Source organism: Alligator sinensis, unplaced genomic scaffold, assembly GCF_000455745.1.
Source record: "Alligator sinensis unplaced genomic scaffold, ASM45574v1 scaffold59_1, whole genome shotgun sequence".
NCBI lineage: Eukaryota > Metazoa > Chordata > Crocodylia > Alligatoridae > Alligator > Alligator sinensis.
In genome coordinates this window covers 3,586,801-3,601,808 of record NW_005841878.1, presented here as the reverse complement: position 1 = coordinate 3,601,808, position 15,008 = coordinate 3,586,801, and the positions used below count along the sequence as shown (strand labels likewise).

At 41.7% G+C, this 15,008-nt stretch overlaps 2 protein-coding genes across 3 annotated transcripts in view; one reads left to right on the top strand and one right to left on the bottom strand.

Annotated features, from left to right (window-relative positions):
- Window positions 1–2,037, bottom strand: part of LACC1 (laccase domain containing 1) — a 19,490-nt gene extending 17,453 nt beyond the window's left edge. Inside the window, exons 1-2 of the mRNA XM_006017322.3 lie at window positions 1,910–2,037; window positions 1,468–1,496 (exon numbers count right to left, since the gene is read on the bottom strand). The gene's annotated coding sequence lies outside the window, so the exon portion shown is untranslated. The remainder of the gene's footprint in view (window positions 1–1,467; window positions 1,497–1,909) is intronic.
- The window catches only part of CCDC122 (coiled-coil domain containing 122), a 15,695-nt gene continuing 2,190 nt past the window's right edge, over window positions 1,504–15,008 (top strand). The window contains exons 1-5 of one of the 2 annotated variants that reach the window (XM_025196213.1): window positions 1,504–1,785; window positions 4,112–4,162; window positions 4,651–4,766; window positions 8,429–8,827; window positions 13,712–13,828. In XM_025196213.1, the coding sequence (XP_025051998.1) occupies window positions 4,653–4,766; window positions 8,429–8,827; window positions 13,712–13,828 (630 nt within the window). In that variant the 5' untranslated portion in view covers window positions 1,504–1,785; window positions 4,112–4,162; window positions 4,651–4,652. Of the gene's footprint in view, window positions 1,786–2,224; window positions 2,504–4,111; window positions 4,163–4,650; window positions 4,767–8,428; window positions 8,828–13,711; window positions 13,829–15,008 lie in introns of those variants that run through there. The other variant, XM_025196214.1, reaches the window with a different exon arrangement.

The following is a 15,008-nucleotide window of genomic DNA, read 5'->3' as shown; positions in this document are numbered from 1 at the left end:
GCAGAGGGTGGAGGATGACTAATCCCTCCCTACCCCCTCTGCTTCAGGGAGCCTATGCCAGCTGGTGCCTGCCCATGCCCCCGCCACTGTGGCAGCAAAGGGGGAGCCGGGTCCATGCTGGTAGGACAGGGAGGGGGAAAGTAAATCCCCTCCCTGGCCAGTTCACTTGAGGCTACTGCTGGGGTTGGCTATGCCCCCACCACTGGAGCAGCGAGCAGAGAAATGCTGGCAGAGCCGTGCTGGTGGGACAAGGGAGGGAGGGGGGAATAAACCTCTTTCCTGCCCCCTTTGCCTTATGGGGCCTGGCATTTGGCCACATCCCTGCCCACCCCTGCTCCAGCTAGGGAACAGAGGGGCAGGGCCAGCCCTGCTCTGCTGAAGTAGAGAGCACAGCCCTGCCCAGGGCTGCAGAGCATGCTGGGGACTGGTTTAACTTAAACCAGGAAGGGGGTGGGACAGACATCCCCTAAACCAGCTTGAGCTCAGTCAGTTAAAAGTCTGATACTACATTCAGCCAGGGTGATCTTAAACCGGTTTTAGCCATTCTGAAACTGGTTTATGTGCACAGAAATTCTGTTCCGTTACAGGTTTAAACCAGTTTCCGCTCACTTAAAACTACTTTGTGTGCAACTTCTGTCCCTACTTTAAGTAAGACAGAAAAAATGTGCAGACTGTAAAGCAAAGCTTCTGATTAGAGGTTCATGGATCCTGTATGCTTTTTATTTAAATGTTTTAAGAGATTAAAAGTCTTAGGTCTTTCCATACAGAATATGTGAATCAGATTTAATGTAGCTGTGCTTGTTTTTAAGAAGAAATCCATAATAATTTAAGTATACAATTTTAAAACCCATTTAAATATTTTTTATTCACATACATATGTGCACACATACCTCTACTAGCTTTGGGACAGAAGGCAAAAAAGTAAAGTGGAAGAAAGTTTTAAAGAAGAAAACTACATAAAAAAAACAAAAAACAAACTGGAACAGAAACATTTTTCAGAAGAAAGGTTCCCTAAAATCTGAAAGTGTTTTAAAACTAAATTATTAAAAGAATGAGTTATTCCCTTTTCCCCACATTGATTTTCTTTGGATCTTATCACTCAGCCTCATTTTCTTTTTAAAATGAAGGCAGTACTCACAGTTTTTGTTTTGTTTTTTAAAGGATGGGGTTTTTTAAGAAATAAAAAGGACAAGGATTATTTAACATGTTATGCTAGATAAATAAGGAAGGACATACACAAATAGCAGAAAAAAGATACAAAGCATTTAGAATTCTAAACGAACACGGAAGAGGAAACTCTTATGAATAAAGCACTACATGCCAACTAGGGCAAACCCAAAAAAATTCATTGTCAGTCTTAAGTTATGAAACAGAAAAGTTAGTATTTACCACTTAAAATAGGAAGCAGATCTGAAATTGCAGAAATAAACATTAACGGGGAGTTAAGAACTGCAGACATCTACTTACAGAAGTGGCCAGGGCTCCAGAAGGGGATCCTATAAAAGAAATAACTATTAGTTGCCTCATTATATAGCCTCATCCTAATTGCCAATTCAAGCAGATGATGTCTGCAAGGTGGAAATTCCCCTCCCAGGTGAGTTGTGGACGGGGAGAGCCTGCCTCCTCCCGAGGCCCCTGGGCGGCAGCTCTCCCTGTCCACAGGCAATCCTGAGAGGCGTTTGCACAAGATTAAAGCCTTGGGTCACGATGAACCTGGGAGCACCCATGGGCTCGCTTAAATCAGCACCCAGCTATTATGCGTGTGCTGCTCTGAGGCTCGCTCAGGTACACGTAGCTTCAGACATGCTTGCGATAAGGCAAGACATGCCGGGGAGGGGGGTCCTAAAACAGAGGGGCAGGAGCCCTCTCTGCCCCGGAGCCCGAGACGAAGGCAGTGCAGCCGGGTTACCCAGGCGGCGGTGCAGGCGGCTCATCTCCAGAGCTGGAAGGGACCCGCCACCCCCAGCGGAGCTGCGACCCCCTTAAAAGGCGGCTCTGGAAACACCAGGAAGTGCTTCAGCCCTGCGCAGAGAGAGGGGGGAGGAGGGGAAGGAGGAGGCTGAGCTTTCCTGCAGCGCCCTGAGAAAGTTGCATTTCCCCTACTCCGCTCCTCGGAGCTGTTATTCCCAGGCCAGGGGGGTGGCTTGGTCTTGAGCTCCGGCCGTGCAGAAGCCTGCAAATGTGAACTGGGCCTGCCCGCGGGGGCAGCTGAAACTGAAAATAAAACGAAGCCCCGTGAGCGGGGCCCGGACGGGGCGAGACGAGCCCGCAGCTCCGGCTTTCTTTGCAAACGGCGCGTGCGCCCTTCCTCTGCTGCACGCTTTTGTCTTTGGGTGGCACTTTGGCTACGGTCCCTGAAGCAGGCGCGGCGCCCCGCCGCCGGGGGAGACTTCGTTCTCCCCAGCCTCTTCCTCTTTGCAGACTGGTGCTGCGTGAGGGGACCCGGGGGGGGCGGTGGTGCGGCCCCTGGTGCACGGGGCTTGGCAGCTGCACTGCGTGCGAGGTGCCCGATCTCTCCCCTGGGCTTCTAGGCTGGTTTGTGTTTGCCTTTGGGTGCCACCAAACTAGGCCTGGTACCTGCTCTCCTCCACCTGGGGTGGCCTGGCCATCATGGCTGGTTGTCCTCTGGCCTCTATTGCTACGAAACCCGACGCCTTTTCTCTTCTTACACGCCTGTCTGACCACTGGCTCTTGCCGAGTGCTGTAGGGTTTGGAGGTGTTTTAGGTCCGTGGTATGAGCCCTACAGGCCAAAATGCCTCCTGAATCCAGTCCCAAGGAACCAGGAGTTTGAGTTTGAAATCACGAGACTTTTTCCAATTAGAAAATAGTTGGGTATTTGACTTCTGATTTCTGAGCCCTTAGGTGTCATATTTTTCAGCTGTGAAATCTTCCTCTTTTTTTTAAATTTATATATTATAACCAGACTCCAGAAGCTTGGGTTTGAGGAGCACACCAAATATTGGGAACATCATGAGTGGCCTTAATACTGAACTCCCATATCAGGACTTTCTAGACATGCTGTTGCTTGGGTTGCCACAAATACCACATTTCCAGACATGGCAGATGTTAGTGGTATTGATCAGAATTGGAGGTCAAACGTCCGTCCAAGAATTCAGGACTTCTTAGAGTCACACTGTTCGTGTTCATCTAAAAAAGAAACATAATTATTTTCCTTACTTTACTCTTAATCGTAAATTAATATTTAAATACTACAGTTAATATTTTAATGCTACAGTTAATATTTTCCTGATTTAAAATACAATTGAAATGTATTTGGCTCAGGCAAAGATTTTTGTGTGTGATAACTTTTATTGAGCTGAATATAAAAAAGATATCACCCACAAAAATCCTTGCCTCTTGCAGCTTCTCTGCGACATCATGGCTACATCACTCCAACACTATCAGTGTATTTGATAACTATTTATCACCTGCACTGGAGAGTATATGAAAAATCTCTTTATTTTCTTACTGTGGACATGAATGCTGCAAATCAAAGTATGCCACTGTGGCTTTTCTAATTGAAATATGTTCTTCTACAATGTGTCTCCGTCTAGCCAAACCTGTAGAGAAAAAAAGCAAATGATCACATTCTCTGTTCGACATAAATCCAGCTCATAGCTCAACTGTATGTTGGCTACCACATTTTGATCTTGGAGATATACTTCATGTGCAGTACCATGGCAAGAAATTTTGGTGCCTGAGGCAAAGCCTACAGCAGCAGCCCCCTCTCGCCCCACATACAGATCCTCAAGCAGTGGTGGAAGCCTCCCCCCATCCCTGCATTCCCCAAAACGAACCGCTCGCGGCTCCGTCCTGCACCCCGCCCTGGCTGGGCAGCATCTGTTGGCACCCCTTTGCTTCAGCGCCCGGGGTGGTTGCCCCCGCTCACCCCCTTCCTTGCTATGGCACTGTTTTCCACACATTTCCTGAATATTTAACCAGTATTACTTGACTGTGCTGATTTCCTAGACTTAATAAACTTTTATTTGAAATTATATAAATGTAGCAGTGATAAATTTTAGATAACATTTTTTTGATTGCTGTCAGTCAATTTATCAAACACATTGTGTGTGCTACCATTGTTTCAATCCTATGTCTTATTCTTTCCAGTTTTTCCTGTTCTATGCTGTTCATTTAAGAGACGTCAAGTACATCAACGAGGTAACAGAGTTTAATGATTAACTTGCCTCAACTCAGATACATGTCGCTATTGTAGGTGCAGTGTTACAGTAGAATTATAAGTTATCCAGCCAAAAACCAAGAGAAAAGGCCTCAACACATGCTTCTGCCACATGGAACTATGCCTTGTTTATAGCAATGGGATCTGCTCCATAGAATAGTAGTGGGAATATTTATAGTATGAAACAAAAGGAATGATTTATAATTTATAAAAGAGACTCCGAAGAGGAGATTTTTGCAGTCATCATTATAATTTCCTTTGAGTTTCTAGCCATTCCTAAATTTTCTTTGGTGAACAAATATGGCCCAGGAGTAATAACTGATTAATCTGAGCTCACATGGGAAGAATAAGTCAGAAAGTATTGTTCTTTTAAAGAGTCATTTAACATAGCATTGAACTCAACTATGTGAAAACAGTATACGTACAGCATTTTTATTTTATGTTTTTATGCTGCTGTCTTTTTCTCTAGAAATGGCTAAGCAAAATTTGCCATCATTGGCTGAAGTGGTAAAAGAAGTAGCAGAGCAGCAACATATACAAGCATCAGAGATAGAAAAGAGCAAAACAGTCCTTGCCCAGTTGCAGGTAATTAGATCTTATATAGATCTTATTCGTGTTTAATACTAAGCAAGAAAGCAGTGTTGTGAGTAAAGAGAGATGACATTTCTAGGCTTTGCTATTTTCAATTGCTCTCTAAGACTTAAGCATTGCCAGGACTTTTCATGTTTATATCATTATACATATGGCTGTTCAAGAGCTAAGACTGTGGTTAGAGTTCATTTTTAGCGGATGGTTTAATTCCTTGTTTTGTGAAAATCCTGTTGAAATGGCAAAAACAAAAACATAAAATAGAAATATAGACATCCTGAATTTTTAAAATGCTTTGTAAAAATGTATGGATAAAGAAAGAATGAGACTTTAAAATCACTCTTTTTGGCAGTTTTCCACTAAATTGTTTCAGTTCTCTTTGTACTCTTTTTGCAAGGTTTTTTTTAAAATCATCCTGTACTTATGACTTTTGGGTACATAACATGTTTCTTGCTTCTACCTTAACTGCCACTAAATGCAGCTTTTATTTGCTAATATTTCACAGCAGAGCTCCAGATGCATCTAGCTATAGCTAAATTTGTATAATTGTTTCCGTTCTAACTGCTTATGGACACTTCTGAAACTTTCACCTTTTGGACTGATATATTCAGCCTTGACTTCTACCTAAAACTGATTTTTTTTAAGTTTCACATTAAAAAAAAATCAGCCATTTTTAACATGGTCAGAATTGCAAAGAAAAAATATTATAGGAATAATTCCTATGAAAATTTTAATTGTCCTATATTTGTAACAGCCGAGGTTTGAAATTCTGCATGAAGTTAATTTCTCTGAAGGAGGAGCAGTGCAGACTCTTCTTCCTGATTTGATTTATCTGAGTTTCATGCATCAGAAAGTTATGTATCAAGTATGTGCTGTAGATTTTTTTGCTGAGTTCATGTGATATGTACCTGAGGAAGGATGCTTTTTATTCATTTATGCACAAGTATGCTGGTTTCATAGTCAACTGCCTAAATCAATAAGGAGAACTGGGACTGGGCAAAGGACTCCCTCATCATTCTGAGGGTTCCTGGGTACCTTAAAAATCTGAAGTGCACTGTAATAGTACAGCAGCATCTTCCTTCCTTCTGGAGCCTTTAAGATGCCCAAGAGGCATCCTACTTTGACCTTCCTTCCTCCTTTAGAACCTCTCTTTCTTGCCAGGTAACACAACAGTACAGTCTGACATAGATGCTCCAAATAGAGCATACAATTTGCACAGATTTGCAGTTTTTGAACACTTCTAGAGCAGGGGTGGGCAAAATATGGCCTACAGGTTGGATCCAAGCCACCAAGGGATTCTAGCCAGCGCAGCTGGGGAGACGCATCCAGAATGGGATGGCTGGGGCCAGGGCCAGGATTGCAGGGTGGTGACAGTACAGGGCCAGGGCCCTGGGCAGAGTCACAGTCCACTGTCCTCATGTCCCTGCTTGTGGAACCAGTGCCCATCACAGGGGCATGTGAGGAGCAGATCACAGTTCTGCCCCAACCCCAGGCCCCAGCCCCCTGCTGTCACTGCCCTGCAATCCCAGCCTCAGCCCCAGCCCCACCTACCAATCCCACTCTGGGCCACTGCTCCCCAGCTTCCCATGGCCCCATCCCATTCCATTCCATTCCATTCACCCAGCCCAGTGAGTCCTGCCGCAGCAGTCCTGCCATGGAGACCCTGCCTGCTCTGTCTGGGGCCCCTGGGGGTGGGTTTGGGGTGGACAGGCCCAGGGCTAGATAGGATAAATGCCCCCACCACCCGCAACAGCTCATCAAATCTCTTTAAGTGTCCCTCCAGTCAAAAGAATTGCCCACCCCTGCTCTAGAGCTTCAAAATCCTGGACAGTTAGGCTAATTTATTTTCTTTCTTACACTACCTTCCCTTTCTTTCTTTATAAAAATCTTTGGAAAATCCATACAAAAATCAGAGTTAGAAGAATGTTATGGTTAAATCATTTGGTACTCAAAACTCATAAAACACAAAAAGCAAGATAGCTTTTGCCTTTTTAACCTTGTCCCCTTACGTATATGCAAAACAATAACTTCTTCAAATTCAGATCATTGCCATTCAGATTTTTTTGCTTGCCGGCCCAGGGTGGCTAGTGGATAAGGGCTAGCTGACACCACTGATACTAAGAAGCCTCTCTTACAATCTAAGCATTTAAGACAACAGCAAAACTTTCACTGGATGCACAATTCTTCCCTAGTTGAAAGGTTGAGAACTGGAACAAACCATGTGCAACTGATGTAGCCACATTGCTTAAGGAATTATATGGTGTGAGACACTCAGCTGTCACAGTCATGAGGACAGGATAAGTCTCAGGGCTCTCTAACTGGTAGCCTGCAGGATGCGTGTGTCCTGTGAGGGGTTAAGTCGCAACCATCTAGCTACTGGCCTGGGCACTGCTCTCCCCATCACTTTCCAGCCGGCTGCCCTTGCCTCCTTCTCTCCACCCTGGCCTTGGTGGAGAAGCCTCACATGGTGTAGCAGAGGGGGCATGCTATCTGGCATGTAGCCTGGAGGCCATGCAGTCCACGTGCTGTGGGGCCTCAGGGGCATATGGCCCCCAGGCACCCAACAGTTAGATGGACCTGGTTGAGATCATGACAGCAGAGAGATCAGTCTTATTACGTGGGTTCCTGGTTTTTTCCCATTTAAAAAAATCCCCAATTTTCAGTTAAAAAAAAAAAAAAAAAAAGTATCCCCAAACCTACATTTTTTTCATGATTAAAAAGAAAGACCACTCTCTCTCGCTATGTATGTATGTATATATAAAGTGGTGTTTCATTTAAAGTATGGAAAGATGTGGATTTGGGGTCACACTTTTTAAACCGAAAATTGGGAATTTTTTTTTTAAATCAGAGAAAACCAGGATCCCTGCTTATTATTACCAAAGCTAGTCCCACCAATTGGTTCCTGTGCCACACACAGCAACCCTGGAAATGAGATGTCTTGGGAGCACCCCTGGCACTGCATTCAAGATTTGGGTTTCTGGCATGCCCAAGAGTGGAGGCTGGGGTGTTTCTGTGTATCTTGCTGTTTCATTTTTGGGTCTGATTTGCAGGGAACATGCCTGGGACAAGACTGAATACTCTGCTGCTGTGGTGTGGATATTCCCTATATGACCCTGACAGAACAGAATGGAATTAGCTACCCCAGTCTTAACTCAACTACATTCTTGTTATAGGGTAGGCTGACACACCTTTAGTTCAATTTTAGCAGCTCTACGGGAACTATGGTTGTTTTCCCAGGTCAGACGCAGGAAAGTAGTTAGGTTTAGTCTGACACAAAATAAACCAGTTTTCCTCGTTAGGCAAATCATTAAGGAACTTGACAAGGATCAGCCTGACGCATCTCACTACATACCAGGTGAATATGAGGAAACTGAACTGATTTAAAAGACAGTACATTTTATGCCTCTCCTTTGAGGTCAAATGAATGAAGCCTAGGACACTGCTCATGTGTTATGTCTCTTAGGTGATAATTTTAGAAAATGGAACAATAATGCTCTTCCATTCAAAAGATTATTTTTAAGGCTTATAGATGGTTTATTTTGTGTTCCACAAATACAAGCCCCACCCAAATAAATGTAGGCCATATTGTTTAAATAGCTCCCTATGATTGTCTCAAACATCGCTTTCAATTGACAGTTGATTATTGCAATATTTTACAGTTTGAGCTTCAGGACCTTGAAAGACAAAGGGACTCTATTTTATTAGACACAAAAGCAACAGAAAGGCAAATTTATCAGAAAGATGATGCTATAGAAATGACAGAATGTAACTGTAAAAGTCTGGAGGCCCAAGTCAGATCCCTGTATGCTGAAAATGTAAAGCTTAAACTTGACACAGAAACAGCTGAAGAAGAATTTGAGGTGATGCTTGCAAATAACAGTGCATATCGTGAGAAAATATTGGTCCATAAAGCACTATTTTGGGAGATTGAAAGCAAAATGCCAGTTATGACTGAGCTTGCTAAAAAACAGTCCATAGTTAAAGAGCTGAAGACAAAGAAGGAGCAATTAATGCATGATCTCCAGAATCCTGAAGGACATCTTATAAAACAAGTGCAGGTATGATATGGCTTTTTGGATTAATTTCCAATTGTGTACTTTTTTTTACATTATTAAATAATAAACTGGTCAACTTCCTCACAATGTTTATCTCTGTGGTATACTTCTTCATCCAAATGAGATTAATTGAAGCAATAATGATGTTCATCCATAGCAAAAATTGCGCCATACATTATTCTTGATAGTCTAGTTCAGTTGCTAGTACCTACATTATTGCTTAGTGTAATAATATTAACATGGTTGTAACAAAACCATGCTACTAGCTAAAACCTACCAGTTGCCTTTAGTGCTATTTGTGAGATCCTCCTGGGTCTTACATAAACCTATATAAGCACTTTGCCAAACCCCAGTGTAGATCCTTGTAAATGATATTTCAGCTAACAGCACACTACTGGTTTAACACTCCTGGTTGGTAATGAGTTGTAGTTGAGCTCTTTACCAAGAGAAGTTTGTGTTAATGAGAAAAGAAAGAACAGAAAGAAAGGAGAAGTAAAAAAATACCCGTTTTATCTTTGTTCTCTGCATTTATAGCACTTCTGTCCGTATATGTTTGTATATGTCTTTAACCTAAATGCTTTTGAGGGGAAACTTCCAGGGGAAAATTTAGTAACTGCATATGAGAAATAATCTTAAAATCACAGGGTCCACATAACCTGCACTGGAGTCAAGCAGGAATAACTCTAGTGAAAAGAATGGAATCATACCACCCAAACAGCAATGTTAAGTATAAGTAAGATTAGAATCAAATCTGTTGCTTTTAGACTGAAAGGTCTAATTTAACATAAACCATGTCTTGCAGCAATGTTAATGGACAATGACAGCTTTAAGGAAATCTGTGAGAATTAGTCACTTGTGTTAGTCTGAAGTCAGGCAGAAGAGAGGGCAGGGTGGCATCTTTAGAGACTACACGAGACATTTACTGTAGAGTAGATTAATTAGCTCCACAGTAAACATCTTGCTTCTATACACGCAGGCCCTATTAGGCTGGGGTGAACTAATTAACTCTGCAGCAGGGTAATAGTACTTGTAAATACAAGTACTACCCTACTGCACAGTTTTTTACTCTGCAGCAGTGCATGTGTAGAAGTTGAAACAGATGGCTGAGGCATGAGGTTCACAAGGGTCAGCTAGCCCTTGTGCAGCACACTGCCGGGAGGAGCAGCCCCGGGCTGGCAGGCTGACCCTCCAGGCCCTCTGCCAGTTGGGGCTGCCCCAACCCAGTTCAATGTGCTGTGGTCCCAGACGCATATGTAGATGTGGTAGCTGGGTGCAATCAACTCCAGCGCATTAAGCTAGAGTTTATTGCATCACCTTAAAAAGCACATGTAGATGCACCCTGCAAGGGAACTCCCAGGTCAGCAGCCCAGCTGTGTTGGTGGTGAGACTGAGCTCTCTCTGAAGCTGGCCATGGCATGGAGCTATCCTATTATGTCTCTATCAGAGACTTAACTCATAGAACATGGAAAGGTTGTTTCCTGTTGATATTGTAGGGGGAGTTATAGTTGCTTATGACATTTATGCAGCTATTTGTGAAATTCAAACTCTTAATGTCTCTTCTAAATATAAATGATACTGTTTGTTTTCATCTGGGAAACTTTTTTTGTAACCTGTATGTTTTTCTGTATCTGTAATGCCAGAAGTATTTATTACTTGGGTGGCCAAGAGATCAGTTGCACTAAATTTTAGAATGTATGGTTTATGTAAAATGCATCCATCTATATTTGCATCTGATGCTATACAAAGGAACATATGCTGTCTTTTTACTGCCTATAAACTCTGTTCAGTGTTCTGCTTACTTTCTATTGTATGTGGTTATACAAATAGCATAAATCTGGTATGGCTGTTCTATTGTAAAAGCTGTGTGGAATGCATGTTTTATCTTGTTTAAATTTCCTTTTTCTTATCAGAGGATGAACTGTATCACTAGATAGGCTTTTTCTTAAAGCCATTTAGTTATGGAGGAGACATTCTTGTATGAATAATATCATAGACAATTACAATAGATGAGAATGAGGTTTTATTTAGAACATGGAGCTCTGTGTATATATAGCTGAAAAACATACACATAAATCCATTATGATTAGTTTTCCATGTAAGAGGAGAGTATATCTCATGTCTAATTAGTTTACTTGTCATTAGCTGCCAGTCTACTACTAGATACTCAACAGATCATCAATAGTTTGCCAGAATCATCAGCCACTCAAATCTGTTTCCAAAGTTAGTTCACAGTGACAGTGTTGTCACCACCAGGGCCATGCCACTACCCAAAGCTTCTATATCCTCAACAGCTGCTTGCATAACTGAATTCCAAGGTGGCACTAATAATTGTTCATATCCGTTGGAGTTGCTTCGTCCTCATACTTTGGTCAGTGGATTGGTGCTGGCTGAAATCAGTCGCTCAACATGAAATCTCACGAGATATTGAGAAAAGAACTTTTTTAGGCTCTGATCATTACAATTGGTTGTTGCTTGTTACCAACAGAAGCTCTATTTGGATGTTTGATGGGTTTTCAGGATGATGTGTCTGGGTACATTTTCCATTTCCTATCTTTGATTCCAAGATCATAGGAATTATTGCAGAATCCCATTCACCATCCACTATTTTCTCTTTGCTTGATATGCAATCACGATAAAACTGAATTGAACTGTTTGAAGCAATGTAGATTCTGATGATAACAATGTTAAGTTTATCTTTCCTGTCTGTGTTTATACGTAGCCTGGTAAATAACTGCTCCCTCTGCTTTTTGACTTCTATTTGTTTTATCCAACTTTGTCAGTGATATGTAACTGCAAAGACAAGCCATATTGTTTAAATTGTAAATGTGCAGTGAGCAGATCTAGATCTACTGCTCTAACCCATTGTTGATCATGTTTGGATTAATAGCTGCACTTCTATCACCAGTCATCTGATATGCAATCCTACCTCTAGCCTTGAGACTTTGAAGCCAGTTGTCAGAATATTGAAAATCTGCAACACTGACTTCTGCACTGAATAACTTTGCTTTCTTGTATAAGATTGTGTTTGTAATCACAATGGGCACCTATCCACATGGCAGACCTCTGTTCTGATGTATGCTAATTAGCACGCATCAGAGCAGACTTGATTAATTGAGTCTGCTGAAGCATGCTAATTAGTGCACTCCAGCAGCCTCTGCGTCACATGTATTCTGTGTCCCAGCATTTTAAAATGGCAAACGAGCTTTAGTGAAAGTGCCCTCACCGCCATTTTGAAGCACAGGATACTGATTACATGTGATGCTGTGGGCACTTTAATTAGAGCAGCTCTCAGAGAGCCACTCTAATTAAAGTGCCCCCCATCTCCTGCAGAGCATGTGTATAGATGCCCATAGTCTATGACCTAGCATTCACCAAGTAACAAATGCAGTACTTTTAGATCATGGTGGGCATGTCTAAAAGTTCATTAATGTGCTTTTCCTACTGCGCATTAGGTTTAGTACCTCTAATATGAGATACTACATAAAGACACATTAGGCTGCCCTAATGCACAGTAGCAAAAGCAAACACCTTTTTAGTGACACAGTGCACGGTACATTAATTCTCCTGCGCGTTAGCATATTAACATTGTTTTTGCTGTGAAGTCTTAATGTTCAGTAGAATAGGCTACTGTGAATTAAAGTGCATGTGTACATGGGTGACTGGTGCCACCTTAGTCAGCAACGGAGGGGGTCCCCCCACAGCCAATCTGGGGGTCCCCCCCATGGCCAAAGTGGCTGCAGCGCTCCCAGAAGTTGCTGCAGCACTCCTGGAAGTGGCCGCGGTGCTCTCAGTCCCCAGCGCTCCCACCGGCCCATCGCCTAAGCAGGGAGCGTGGCCTATCAGCAGGTGCACCAGCACTCTCAGGGGGTGCACGTGCACCCCCTATGCATCGCCACTGCACATGTAGATGCACCCAGTTTTTCACTGTCCACAGAAGTTACAGGCTTTTTATAATCCAGCACTTTTACTTATTTGCGAGACTAATTTTGCAGTGGAAGTCAGGAGTGAACAAGTTTATTTATTGTGTTGTCACATAATTGTTTGTATGAAAAACATAGATTTCTTCCCTTTGTTTACTATTTAAGCAAAATAATTCTCTTTTCTCACACATGTTGAGATGACTATGTTTAGTATGTCTGGTTTACAGCTATACAACAGTGCTAGCGTGATTCTTCTCACTTGGCCATCAGGCCTTGTGGATTTGGGTGTGGTGAATGTAGGTCATTATGATTGACTGAGCATACACTTAGTGTGAATGGCCATGGAGCCACAAGGTGAACTGTAAGTCATGCCATCACTGTATGTGTTGAAAATGCATGTTGCTACAGTAGACAATTAGCCTGATATGCTTTCCTGGCCAACTGGAGGTGGTTTAGTGAGTTATCAGGGGACAATTACACAGGCAGTATGATGGAACAGCTACTGTGTTGAAGATGCACTCCAACTTCCGTAGCTTTTTGAGGTAATTAACCCATAAGGAAATATGTTCCCAGGTCACTATTGACAAAAAGCAAGTTCGGTGAGATTATGAAGGGCAAGATAATGACTACAGGTTGTATCTACTCATGCACACATTTTTCAAATACTTAAAATATAAAAACAGCTGCATGTGTAGTAGTGTGTTAGGAAAATTCAAGGTGCTTCAGTGCTGCAGCTATTTCCATATTCCTGAGTAATGTTTTTCTGTCTGCTGTTTTTAAGTACCCAAATATGTTCAGGTAGTCAGGAACTGAATTGAAGTCAACCCTTTAAAGTGCTGAATTTATTTCTTTAGCTAGAGTCACTCTTTATACAGAGATTGTTAAAAGATGACACCTATAACAAGGTAAACAATTGCACTGTAATTTTGTTTTACAAACAGTTTTTTATAACCACTTTTATCTGCAGGAAGAAATTACACACTTAAAAGAGAAAATTACTGTAGTGAAAGAGTCTATCAATGAAAAGAAAAAACACCTTGAAGAACAGAAAAAAATGCATGCTAAGCTTAGAAAAGAGATTGAGGTAAAGTCTTTTGAAGAGAATATAATTACAGTCTAGTGAAAGAATGTTAGTACTGTACCTGAAGTTTTAAAATGTTTTGCAAAGAGGTTGCTAACCCTACCTATCCAAATATATATAATAACCAGTCATAGCAGCAATATTGTCAGTGTTGCTAGAATTCTTGTAACCTTGAGAGCTGATATTTGAGGAAATTGATAATTTCCTCTCTTTGTTTTATGCTGGCAGCCCACCTTTCCAGTAAGAATTGGATCATCTAACACTCATGTGGTGTTTTTGTGCTGGAGTGACATTATTCCCCTCTAACAGAAACCAGGTGATTTGTAGGTACAGTGGGAAGCAGAAACCAGAAGGGCGCTGTTCTATCTATCCCTACTCACTAAAAGTATTTCTGTGTAGAGGACACCTTTGTATAGGTTCACATTCCTCAAGTTTCACCAACAAGAGAAACAAAGATACACATTCACCAAAAGATTTTCTCAAAGATAGTGCTGATTATACATTTTAAATGCTAATCAAATGTAGTCATACGTAGTCAGTGCTGAGTCTGATTCTGACAGTTCACTAGAAATGTTGTGATAGATAAGAATCAAAATGAAGTGGCCAATCATGGTGAGTGCAATCAATCTATCCCCTTTACAAGATGATGAAGAGCATGTAGAAGTGTCCGTTTGATTTCAGTGCATGTTAAAGGTGGGGCAGTGAAACTTAAATCCTGGGCATTTGGGGGTAAATGTATATTTTCAAATATGCATTAAATGCATGGCAGTCATAATGTTTCAGTAAATACGAACAAGATTGATAATATATGCCATTAAAACAAGTTTAATAATGCAGTACTAGTCACATGCATATGGTTTTTACCTTTAAATAAAATACCTCTGTTGTGTAACCCTCAAATAAACCACAGTAGCAGCTATTCTCAATACATGTGGCTAATGGCAGAAGTGTTACAGTGCTGTTATATTTCAATATTGCCATTTTATGAAGAAGCTAAATGGTTGTTTGTGTGGTGTAAATGCTGAAGACTATAACAAAGTCATCTAAATTATTCCACCACTAACCTTGGTAACAGGCAAGTCCAGGTTTTTAGGAATGAAAAACGGTCTGAACCCTCTGCTCTTTGTATAGTTTATAATCTTTTTTTGTACAAATCAATGTTTGCCACTGTAGTGCAGCTTTC